The sequence below is a fragment of the Semicossyphus pulcher genome, unplaced genomic scaffold, assembly GCF_022749685.1.
Source record: "Semicossyphus pulcher isolate SPU_LCO1_2020_fin unplaced genomic scaffold, fSemPul1.0.p SCAF_19, whole genome shotgun sequence".
NCBI classification, from domain to species: Eukaryota; Metazoa; Chordata; class Actinopteri; order Labriformes; family Labridae; genus Semicossyphus; species Semicossyphus pulcher.
The window spans coordinates 22,542,772-22,555,795 of record NW_027211692.1 but is presented as its reverse complement, the minus strand read 5'-3'; the positions used below and the strand labels follow the sequence as shown (position 1 = coordinate 22,555,795).

At 40.3% G+C, this 13,024-nt stretch overlaps 1 protein-coding gene across 1 annotated transcript in view; it reads right to left on the bottom strand.

The window, feature by feature from the left end:
* Nucleotides 1-1,485: 1,485 nt before the first annotated feature.
* Nucleotides 1,486-13,024, bottom strand: part of ankrd13b (ankyrin repeat domain 13B) — a 55,347-nt gene continuing 43,808 nt past the window's right edge. Inside the window, exons 10-15 of the mRNA XM_069668106.1 lie at nucleotides 12,503-12,639; nucleotides 11,219-11,376; nucleotides 10,780-10,968; nucleotides 8,808-8,971; nucleotides 5,317-5,393; nucleotides 1,486-2,365 (exon numbers count right to left, since the gene is read on the bottom strand). Of these exons, the coding sequence (XP_069524207.1) occupies nucleotides 2,164-2,365; nucleotides 5,317-5,393; nucleotides 8,808-8,971; nucleotides 10,780-10,968; nucleotides 11,219-11,376; nucleotides 12,503-12,639 (927 nt within the window). The 3' untranslated portion in view covers nucleotides 1,486-2,163. The remainder of the gene's footprint in view (nucleotides 2,366-5,316; nucleotides 5,394-8,807; nucleotides 8,972-10,779; nucleotides 10,969-11,218; nucleotides 11,377-12,502; nucleotides 12,640-13,024) is intronic.

Genomic DNA, 13,024 nt, shown 5'->3' with positions numbered 1-13,024 from the left:
CTTGGTGAGACAGCTGAGATTGGCATTCTTCCTCTTTGCATAATGATGCTAAGCTTCGTTGTGTCTCTCTGACAGACACGCACCTTGTTTTGTGTTTATGGCTCTTTAAAAATTCACTTCACACATGCTTGCAGTACAGTCAGATGTTATTCATAATGTTAGGCTGAGTCAGGGTAGTGGAGAGGTTGCAGCTGCTGATTCACATAGAAAATTATTTCCTTTTCTCTATCCCACCGCCAAAGCACAGAAAAGAGCCTGGGTGCTCTGGATTGTATTTATTTGTGGGTTTAGAGTCTCTAAGCTGTCCCTTTCCTCCCTGTCAAGCCTAAAATAACTGCAGGCCAAAACTCCCTTGGACCAGGCTGAGGCACTGGGAATCTATGTTACAGAAAGGATGATGGCGATACAAGCTGCCAAAAACCGATCAGAGAACAGAGCTCTCACTCCAGCTGACTGACCACACAGCTTTTCCTGTCTAGTGAGAAATGATTTGAGTGTGGCACCATCCCTTATTTGAGATGGTCGACAAGCGAATCTACAGCAGAAAGTATGTTCAAGTTGTAACTCAAAATCAGATATAGAAATAACTTGTGCATTGCTGCTCCAAAAGATGTTTCTTTATTTGAATCTGAACTCACTTATCAAGCATACACAATGAAAGCATCTCTGCTGCAACATTTTTAAAAAGTAAAAAAAGAGAATATTTTTCTTATTACTAGGCAATCTTAAATATGAATTGCAGAGATTTTTACATTTCTTTCACACTAATGATAAAAAAGAAAAAAGCTGTCTCTCTCAGTCCTCATCCCTTGCAACAATACATGTTTCTCATTGTTCAGCAAGATTTGAGCCCAGCAAACTTGAAGTTACTTGCAATTATGAATGACAATAATTGAATAACATTTTCAATCTAAGAACTGAATACTCCACATATTTGTTGTGAATTGCCTATGTTTTGTAAAAGTACCAACTCTGCTGTCATGGTGCAATAAAACCAAAAATTGCTGTCAATAGCTTCTACAGTGTTTCTCCCAGGTAATTTTCTCTAAAAGACATGCATTTATATTGCAGGTCTCAGGGCTAGACTTAAGTGGACGTAAATGAACCAAAAAAGGTGCAAATCATGCTGAAAAATTGTACAATATTGTACTGTGACTACACAGAAATACATCTGCTCATATAAGGTGAGAAGCAAATATACAGAAAATCTCTAACATTTCTACTCCACAATCGATGACAAGCCATTATCATGTCTGTTTATTGTTCATATAAGACAAAGGCTTGCCATAAATAACATTCTGAAAACATTTTTGTACTTCATATCTGTGCTCCTGCAGTTTTAAGTCAGGCTTAAACTAGAACTGGCCTGAGTTTAGTTTGTGCTCAAACTCCTCATCTACATCCATTAACAGTCAAAAATGTGATCCACCCACAAGCTAAGTACAGTACATCTGGATTTTGTGCAAAACAAATTAAATGTACCAGTCCGTTTGTATTTTTCTTTATTAAAAACTAAGAAACTAGATGGTTTGTTGCCCTTCAAGTCAAATTGAAGGTTACAGTATTCTCCACAAAACTGGTCCTGCATTGTAACTGCTTTCAAAAAAGCTGTTTTGAATCACAGTTAAGGTAGAAACCACACAACTCAGTGGCAAAAGGACTCAGTGAGCGTGTGTTAGTGCTGAAGCAGAGAGTTGACCAAACACACTACGTTTTCAGGACAAAAGGTGATCTGTTGACCCCTGTGTGGAGAGCTGGTTTTAAAACACACACACAAACACACACACACATACATACACACCCACAAAGACACACATATTGCAGTCATCCAAGGAGGCATTCCACTAAACTTGTTGTATTGGATGTATTGTTGGTTGTAAACTGGCACTGGTCAAGAAAGTACCATGTGGCACAAGAAAGAGGAAACTGGCGTCCCTCTCAGGCTGTCTGAGGCAGGACAGCCCCATCACAGTATGGCTTCACGGGAAGGGTCTGGCTAATACGATAGGACAAAAGGAAGAGGGTTTGATCCCATTAAATAATTTATTTCCAGACACATACATAATGTCCTTTAACATTTTAACATAGCCTCTATTGCACCTTTTTCCTATTCGTCTTTGGTCCAGACCCCTCCCTTAAGACCCTTGATTGGCAATTCATCTCTCATTTCTCCATGAGGGACAGCTTGATGATGCGCTGTAGCTCCTCCTCCTCCCGCCGCCGCCGAAGATCTGCTTCTTCCTGTTCCCGAGCTGAGATCTCCATGGCGATGCGCAGCTGCTCGTCATAGCGGCAGGTGGTGGGCTTCTTCTTGGTGGGGGTGGAGGAGAGGCTGGAGGGGGGACAAGGCTTGTGCTGGGGGGTCCTGGGGGTGAGGAATAGTGTGGGAGTAGAGAAAAAAAGAACACAGCTGTAAATGCTAGCTATAAGACTGAGAGTATGTTGCGTGGTTTAAGATTTGATTTCCATTAGACATATTTTAAATGAGGGCTGTACGGTGGTGCAGTGGTTGGCGCTGTTGTCTCACAGTTCCTAATCAGATGAAGGGGACCTTTCTGTTTGGAGTCTTTCATTTGTGGGTTCCCCCTGAGTACTCTGGCTCCACTCATGGTCGTTTGGTTCACTGGTGACTCTAAATTGCCCGTAGGCGTGAGTGTGTCTCTATGTATCAGCCCTGTGATGACTCGCAATCAGACCAGGGTGAACCCCACCTTTCGCCCAATGACAGCTAGGATAGATAGACCATCTCTACAATATTTCTCATACTAACAACTAACAAATTACTTAAAGCCCCTGGAAACTCAGCTTGAAATAGCAAAAATGCATATATGATATCAGTTGTGAGTGTGTCATAAAGCATCCAAAAAAATCTGAGTGAAAATAAACGTTCAGAACCACGAGAAAATCTTCTTGAAAAACAGCTTGTTTGGCTGTGCAGACAATTTCTCAGGACTGTGTAGGCGTGGCAGCTCCCGTGTTGATTGACACCTGCCGGGGTCCGCCTGTCCGAGCTCTCATGGCAACTGTCAACACAACAATGGTGCATGGGAAAGCAGTGTTTCCTCTAGGATTTTTTTCAGCAGCAGGGTAGAGGGTGTTGTACCAGCCAGGTATGTGCGCATGTGCACATCATATCAAAACTATTGCTGTCAGGTGATTAAAAAAATGAATCTAATTAATTACAGGCTTTGTAATTAATTGATTTCAATTAATCTCATATATCAATGATTTCTGTGAGAAGCACATAACATGTAGACTTACCCTCTTTCTAGATGGTTATTTCTTACTTCCACACTTTAATTCTACTTTCTTTCTACTTTAATCTGATCACTTCGCTTCAGTCTTCATCAGCAGTCTGTTTAATTAAGTCACAAAAGTTACATATTTTCACTTTCGCAATTCAGTTCTCAAAGCACGTGAGTCGCGTGTGCACCTAGGACGTTATTAATGACGTAGCGTCCTAAACGATCGATCGTTACCAAATGACATCTCCTTTTATAAGCTTTTTAAAGCGCGACAATCAATGTATTTTCAGTAGGGATGTACGGAGTTAGACAGACAATATCTCCTCATTTCAGTATAATATTGTGCAGCTTGCTGGAGGGAGATCGCCAGGGAGCTGAAAGTTTGATACTGAGCGCACAGCTGATATGGGCACGTGGATTGTTTACACTGCGTATTAGAACTACGTATGTATGCGGATGTCAGCGATGCGGAGCGGACCCTCTTTTGCCGTTAGAAGTAAACTGGTTCCGCTGTTGTTTATGTGGTTGCCAAGACTTCACGAGTTCACTGTTTCAGTGGTCTTCCTCAATGAGGAGAGGATGGACGATCGTTGATTTCTCCAAAGAGTCGTTCAATTACAACTTCTGAAGCAGCGGCTGCAACAATTCATTAAATGTATGTGGCGGAAACACTGCTGCTTCTCCAAGTCCGCCGCATTTAGAAAATAAAGAATGACACGTTGTCATCTCAGATGGTGGATGTGCACCCGGGGACAGCACACACAGGCATGATGGAAAAAAGACGAGCGTTAGGTAGGTAACTGCAACAGGTATGTGCAGAGATGTTCAAGGTGTGTGGACGCGAGTTAGCGCAGACTCAGAGAGAGGGATTGAGCGCCAGTCCAGAAGTGTTATTGCACCTGTGAGGGCGGGGCAACTGCTGTTGATTATTTCACCATTGGTTCGAGAAAATTTATGACAACATAAATATCTTCACTGACCACGCCTAATTTAACCCCAGCGTCAGGGAAGTTAACAAAGTAAGAATGGCAAAAACTCCAGTTTGGATTAAAAGTCATTTCTAAAACTTTTAACATGCTTACAAGTATGTACATAAGACTTTAAATTGCATAGTGAGAAGGATTTTGTGGATTTGGGTTTCCAGGGGCTTTAACTGGTTAATATGGACACACTCAGCATTGCAATGTACAGTAGACCCCCTGCCCTTTATCAACAGTTTACTAACTGTTATTTGTTGAGCTTGCCAAGGAGACAAAGCAGGCAGTGATCTGGTCACCTGCTTAATTAGAGTGTTACCAACTTTCATACTGTTTTCTTCTCAAATCCAATTTAGTTCTCCTCTGATTACATAGTTCTTATTAGTGAGTTTTCAAAATAATTATAATTATAATATTAAAGAAAACTGCGTAGATAGATAACAGACTTAAGGGTACAGCAGCAGTGTCGACAGTGAAAACAGGAATCTCTATTATACTCCAGTCCCCTCTCTTTCTCTCTACAAGCACATACACACATAGTATGGCACAGCGGACAGGAGATGAGAGGAGAATAGCAGGATGGATTAGTGAATAGAAAAGGGGGGGGGGCAGGAGTACAGAGTATGAGTCAGGGATGAAGGGAAAGAACTTTGTAATGGGAAAAAAAGAAAGAGTGCAAGATACTAAAGAATAACCACAAACCAACTTAAAGTCAGATCATTAGCTTTATCAAAGAGGGGGAGACATACTTCAGGTTTTACAGGTTTAGTCATTTGTAAACTGTTGCCTCCCATCATCCCTCATATACTCTTAGCCCTCTTATAAATATAACAGTCTTTCACTTTGTCTTTCCTTCAGAGTCTGCATCCTGCATTTGGGTCCACTATACGACACTGTGACATTAAAGTGCCAGCCTTTAGTTAACATTTGATGATTTGGAAGGAGGATATGGAAATATGGGATGAAAATGTATGCAGTAATTTACAGAACAGAGAAGGAGGAAAGGTATATGACTGAGGCAGAGAGAAAGGGTTGAAAATAACAGAAAGATAACTTGCGTAAGATAAAAAAAAGAAAAGAGATGAACGTCTGACCTCTCCAGGCGACTTGGGTCACAGGACAGGGGGTGTGTTCCTGGCTTGCTATTGGTCAGTGCCTCCCAAATAGTCACCTATACAAAGAGGTACACAGGTTGCACAGAGTGAGCATAGAAAATTGAGAGACAGACCCATTGATATTTGTACCTCTTAATGTATGCTAAAGTAGATTTTAGTATTTCTAGTTTTTGTTTTTTGTTACATCTGGCAAACGTCCTGATAAGTATGTGTTTAACCAAATAATCCCACACTGACATACAGCAAACCTGGACCAGGTTAGTACTCAGTGCAGATTTAGTGGTTGGTTTTTGGGATTGTGGAAAGAATAGGCTGTGAGTAAGTGTATGTGGGGTGCTTATTGTGGGAACAACTGCATAGTTGGATAATCTGACTGTGTTCCTACCTTCTACTGGTCCCTAATTTAATTTCAATTCACTATTAGAGATACTTGAAGGTAACAAGAAGGAACTGAGATTGATAAAAACCCTTGTTTTAAAAGATGACAAGCTGATGATGAGCTCATACCTATTTGTACCTTAACTTGTGTTTAGTGAATGCTGTTAAGCATACATTGTCAGCAGTTTTTTGACACCTGTCGTGCTTTGAGGTTGGAGATGTAATTAAATGTGTCAAACTTTTTCACAACAGTTTGAAGCGATTCTACATTAGCTCAGCATAGCGGGCTGCTGAACTTGGCTGTACACACTACAGTTCAGATCCTCCGCCTTTATATCCCCCTCCTATATTAACACTAATAAAACTCTGTGAATGTTCTCTGAATTGTATCACTGGTCCTATTTATACTTCTCTCTGTGCTTCTGGTAGTCGGCCAAGGACCATCAGGACCAGGATCTCTGGGATTTCAAAATAGCATCTAAACCGAGGCAGTGTTAAATAAAATGGCCCTATGGTCCACACATCACAAGCAATTCATTTTTACTTATTGATTTTACTTCAGTATTTATTGTTTTTATTTGGGAAGTAGTTGATTTTTCTTTGATTTCAGTCTCTCTATTCTTCTGGTTTTGCATACATGTGAACGTACTGCTGTTATTTGTAGAAAGAATATTGTGCACTTGGTAGATAAAGTAACATGACTTTGTGAATCTTGAAAACCTCATGTAAACTTTAACTATGCTTAATTAGTATATTAAATTAGATACTGTAAGCATATTTTATTTTCAAGTACAAGAGCCGACCCTAGATTGTGTTGTGTTTTATTCAACACAATCTAGGGTGTTATAATAATGCAATTGCCCTATAATAGCCTAGCATTGATAGCTAGGCACATCAGTCAAGCTTTTAGATTTGTCAAAAACAAAATTACAAGTGTAAGGAATGGATTGAACTGTGTGTTTGTTTGCTCGCTGTAAATGTCAAGATAAATAGATAACTACCCACTAGAGTAAAATAGCATTTCATCAGCCATTTACAGTAGTTTGTGGGATTGCAGCTTAGTAAAACAAAATGCCACATTCATGACAAGCACAGTCACTGTGCAGTATTACCCAACTGTAGCTGTTACCCAAATGGAAAATATTGCTGCTCTATCCTGTTTTCCTTTAGCATTTCACTCACCAAACACATTGGTTACATCTCATCTTTAAGTGCTAAAAACTCTCTTATAAAGTAAAAAAAAAAAAGGAAAAAAAGCTAAATGTGTTCCCTCCTATGTTCCCTGAGCCCTATGTTTTATCACAGAAGTTTACTTTGAAAAAGGCCCTCTTTTTCCTCCAGACCTGTGCTTGATGATCCATTAGCCTTCACTGAGTGATAGAACTCAAGGGTGTGTTGTGGCTGACAAGACTGAGTTGCTGCCATAATATACACCTGATTAATAAAACACTGACACATGCCTGCATCTAGCTTAAAACACATGATATCAGCATGTCAAAGGATTAAGTGCCCTAGAAGAGAGATACTGACAATATTCATATTCAATATTGTCAGAATATTTCATCACCTTGTTTTTCTTGGAAAAATAATTACACTTAATGGCCAAAATCTGATCACATGCCCAGGTAAGAATATCACGTTACCTGACCCAACTTAGACTTTGCAAGGCCATGAATAGCCTAACTGGATAATTTTATAGTTTAAAGTCGAGATGAAACGACATTTCGAGAGTATCTAGCTTCCGTATCGTGACGTATTTCCGAGTGAAACAGGACGAGCAGGCGGGACAGATCATTAGAGGGATTTGATTTGATCGTTGAGAAGTGGGCGTGTCATATCTATCTCATATCTAGCTAGCTAACTGACCGAGCATTCTTGGCGCTCTGCGGCTAAATGTTGCAGATTGATTGACAGGTGGATGTCATGATATTATTGGTTGAAATTGGTAGGTACTAGTTTACGTAAGCACACGTGATATTTTGTTTTACAGGAAGAAAGATATAAGATACAAGAATACGAAGAAATTGATTTTCTGTATATTTTTTGGCCTATATTGTCAAATAGATGCACAACATTACCGGGGATGTGATCTGAAAGGATTAAAATGACATTTTTCATTTCACCTTGACTTACTTTCGTACTTTTACCAAAGTAAACGCAAAGCCATACAATATTTTTATGACTGAAGTGGGAGGGACATAATTGCGATCAGTTTCATATGACTCCACCTATGATCTTTGAGACACCAGAAGAGCTAGGGAACACAGGGTTTAAGAAACATTGGATTTAGCTATGAAAGGGTTGTGTGAACATAGGCTTAGGTGAACAGGGCTGAGGGCACATAGGGTGAGGGAAGATAGACACATTTTCATCCTAATATTTCAATATCAACAGTCTAATTGTCTAAGTTTTCCTTGCTTATAGCACTATGACTATATAGTTCTACATTGCAGGACAAGACCAATGCTGTTTGTACTTACATATATTGTGCATGAATCAGTGATGTGAGTATGCTTAAGACCCCTTTTACAAACTTTCTTATTTCAAAAATGAGTCAGCTAGAAACAATAAAAGAGAAAGTGTTTTTAACTAATTCAGGAAACAAACCTTAACCACATCAACTGAAATAACGAGTAGAAAAGCGTAAATGTAATAAATATGTGTAGATTCTCTTTTGCACACTTGGACAACATTGAATGTCCAAGTGCAGTGGGAAATGAGCATTTCGTATCACAGAAAAAGTATGCGAAGAATCCTGGAGGGACTGACTAGTTCGGCTGATTATATCATACAGAAACAACTGTCATTTCTGCAGCCAAAATGAATGGCCTCTGGGTAGAAGTGAAATGCCTGTTTTTTTTTCTCCCTCTGTCTCAAATAATTGTAGCAAACATTTGCAATATTTTTCAAGTGGTAAATTGGCCACTGTCATCATTTCAAACTGCACATGTGCCTGTAGATAATGGAGGGCTTTATTGGCATAGCAACAGTCACTAAGGGGCGATTCTTAAAGACAAGTCAATTAAATATGTTCTTATTTTTTGTGACTGACTGGTGACTGGTGACTTTCTGGAGTGTCACAATCAGCCCACCTGATCATATTCAGAGCCGGCCTCCAGTAGACTCTGCTGTATTGCAAACTGCAGCAGGTCCTCCTCCTCATCCCTCATGCTGTCTCTCTGTTTGCCACCTAGCATGGTGTATCCAGGTGGGGGCTCAAACACACATGGGGGAATCTCTCCAGCTCGACATGACACTGTAGCACACAGGGAAAAGGCAAAGGGCAAGAGATGAGATGAAGAATCATCCGACAGAAAAGGAGATTATACTAGGCTGAAGAGGAGGAATGGGAAAGGGGAAGCAGAACAATAAAGTTAGTGAAAGAAAGAGAAATCCAGATTAAAACCATTTTTATTAGGCAATTTCCCCTCCATACTATTATTGACAAAATATTTCAGCGACTGAACTTCTATTGCTTGTATATTCTATAGGCCTAGAACTTAAGGTAGATAAAGATAACATCAAGGATTTGAGGTTCCTTCTAAGCCATCGCATTACAAATAATATCTCCCCTCTGCATGGCTACAGAGGGCCCTATTATAAAGCGCATGGCGCTAAGTGATTTAGGGCGTGTCCGACCCACTTTTGCTAGTTAAGCAGCACACAATCTGGGTACAAGGCGCAAAATGGTTGGCTTAAATAAATTGATTATTCATAGGTGTGTGTTTGGCATAACATGAATCAAACCAATCAGAGTGTCAGCTCTCATCCCCTTTAAGAGCCAGAGGGGTGTACTACAAAGTGAGATTAGTCTGTTGAGCCTAACAGAGTTTTTAGTGTCACAAAGCTTGCTCTCTTTTAACATGGCTAGATCACTATGGTAACTTACTCTGAAAAGCTAACCTGGAAGGGACGAGGTTATGTTCAAAGCTTCGGGTTAAAATCGGCTGTAAAGCGCTGGCCTTTCATCAATAATGTCGATGACGATGTTCTCTGCGGGCAATATACAGTAGATCCTCAGCTGAGGTAAATGCCAACTTTTGGAACCGTAACCATACGCATGTAAAGCCACAGAACGAAGCCATGTAGTTACAGCAGCACAAACTGTATGCATCGCATCACGGAACCGATGCATTCAGTTAGAATTGAATATAAATATAATATAAAATTCCCCCCCTCCAGTCTCCCTCTTCTTGTTTTTACCTGTTTGCTTCAGGTTAAATTAACACTTTTAACACAAATTTGTCATGGAGTAAAAAAGTGATCAAACTGCAGTTTCTGACTTTATTACTGGAGTCATGTATCTCATTGTTACAGTTTAAGAGTTGTACTATGTGTAGTTGTTATATTAGATGGAAGATGGAAGAAGAGAGCATTTCGGGTGTTAAAATAAATACATTAATGTATGTATAAACCCAATCATTCTTTGCAGCAGCAGTGTTGGTTTTTACCATAATAACTCTTAATTTATTCATTATCACTTCTCATTTAAACAGTCTGACTGAAACAGACAGCCAATGATTGCTCCTTTTTGTGTGAAAGAAGCATCAAATGATGTGTAAAAAGGGGAGAGTGCACAAAGCCTAAAGCAGAAAGCATGGGTTAATAGAGAAAGTTCATAACCACCTTTGTGATAACCCATTATCTCCAACTTGTGCTTGAGGCTTTGTTGAGCCAGCTTACGTAAAGAAAGCCTGGGTATGTTGAACTTCCTTCGTAGTATACCCCCCAGATTTTTATGTCAATCTTTTTATGCTTTCTGCGTCCTCTAGATAGTAAGGCGCAACCTGTTTTTAGACCTGACCACACCTCATTTTAAGATCAACACGCCCATGGGCGCTAACGTGGGCGCAAGATCATTTTCTATTTACACAATGTGGGTGCTGGGTGTGAAAATGACAACTGATAGGGCCCTTAAAGTTTGCTGATTAAGTGATAGGATGATGAAGTAAGCCAAAATGGCACATACAACACACGAAAAATAACCCTCAAGAAGAAGATGTAATCAAAGATGACATTGTAATACAGAAGAGAACACTGTAGCACTTGCGGTTGTGTTCTCACAGGTCGAGCTGGAGCTGGAGACACTGGAGGAGTCACTTCCTGGAGATGGGGTGTCTATCCTCAGAGTCTCTCTCTGTCCATCAACCTCCACCCCAACTTCATTGTCAGCACGGACACCAGTCCCTTCCTCACAGCCATTCAGGTTACTGAATGTGATCCTAGCATTCAGGATGTGGTAGAGAGGTATCTCTGCATTGAATAAAAAGACACACAGAAGCATCAGTCTTATCACCCAGTTAACCAAGAGTGACTTGTATTTAATTCCTTTAATTTTCACTTAGAAAATGTGCAATACTTCCTGAGTTTTTGCTTATTTTCCCCTTTCTTAATTTTGTTCAATTCATCTTGTTATCTTTTTATTCAGTTTAAAACTTTGCATCATCTCCCTTATTTAGTCAGCCATCTTCCCTCCCTTCCTTCTTTCATCCAGCTCACTCACCAATCTTGACAGGGAAGCCAGGTGGCAAGCGCAGAGTGATGAAGTCACGAAGCTTAGCAAACAGGGCGTTTGAGATCGCCATGAGATCGATGATAGGCACCACTTGTTCTGCCAGGGACAGAGGATGGGACTCACACAACCACAGCTTGGCTTTAAACCTAGAAACAAGACAACACACTCATTACACACACACAAACTGAAAATGCAAGTCCGCTGATCAAAAACAGGCCAAACGTTTTTTGATGAATCTTACCAAATGCAACTCTGAATAGCATTGAGGCAATTTATGTAAAATTCCCCTAATAGTTCTGTGGCCAGAGATATAAATATATCTTATTATTACATATTTATTACATAGGCTAAGAGTGACTGTCGACAAGTGGCTGCATCATCTTCAAAATAAAGCCAATCACTGCTTTTATTCTAACTTTTAAGATAATGAACAGATAATGAAGGAGGCAGCTCAGAAACATGACGTGCCAAAGAACAACTGAGTCGGCCACTGAAAATGACAGGCCCATTGAAAGTCAAATTAACACAGAACAGATGATTGAAAGGCAGGTTGCTGGTGCATAAATGGTAAATGGTAAATGGACTGTACTTATATAGCGCTTTTCTAGTCTTTGCGACCACTCAAAGCTGCTTTTACACTACATATCACATTCACCCATTCACACACTGATGGCAGAGGCTGCTACGTAAAGTGCCCAACTGTCAATCAGATATCACATTCATACCCATTGGCTATGCCACCGGGAGCAATTTGGGGTTCAGTGTCTTGCCCAAGGACACTTCGACATGTAGTCTCAGGGAGCTGGGGATCGAGCCTCCGACCTTCCGATTGAAAAACGACCGCCTCTACCACTGAGCCACAGCCGCCCCGTAAGGGAAGCAGGATATTAAAATGCAGTGTCATTAGCTCCATTGCATAACAATAATATCCAAACCAAATGGCTCAATTAATTCAAGAGACACTGAAGGGTTCCTGCATTGAGTTCTTGTCTCTTTTAGTACAATAGTCAAGTAAAAATATGTTGCATGAGCTGTGTGATAAACTGCAGGGACTTATTGGGCATAGTATTTGTTTGCCTTTCACCTATAAGGATCTTGGTGGTCAGCTGTCATGAATAGCTGTTTTTCACATTGCCTGTATTTGTGTACTCTGTCTATTCTCTGTCTCTGTCTGTCTATCAGTTTGTCGGCTTTGGCACTTGGCAGTGAGTTTGGAGGGCAACTTTGCTGTGTGCATGGCTGCCCGTTTGTTTTCCTGTCCGTCTCTCTCACCTCTGGGTCTTGGTGGTAAGCTGGCATGGGTGGCCGATGTCCCTCTGAGTTGGTGAAACACTGGGGTTGAAGTATTCCTCAGCCGTCAGTGCTGCAGGATTGGTCACTGCAGGACAGGACATCTGGGTCACGAGGGCCTGCAGAAGGAAAATAATATTATTTTAAAAATCTAGCTTTCACAACATGTTGCTCTTTAAATACAGTGATCCATAGTATTAATGACTATGTCTGCGGGGGTTAAAGGACTGTTAATCAACCATCACTCCAGGAGTACTTTACAAAGTTTAATATTTTAAGCTTACTTACAACTTACAACTAGTTGTTCTCAAGCAAAAACAAAGCAGTTTTATTATTCTAGCTTTTTACATTATTATAGAGGATGTGCCTGTTGGTTCATTGCTTCAGTTAGTACCTAAATGTCAATGGTTAAGTATAACTGGTGAAGGTAGACCAAAGTTGGTGGAGGAGGTAGAGGCTGCCACAGACTTTTGAAACAGAAGATAAATTATTTTCATATTTGCA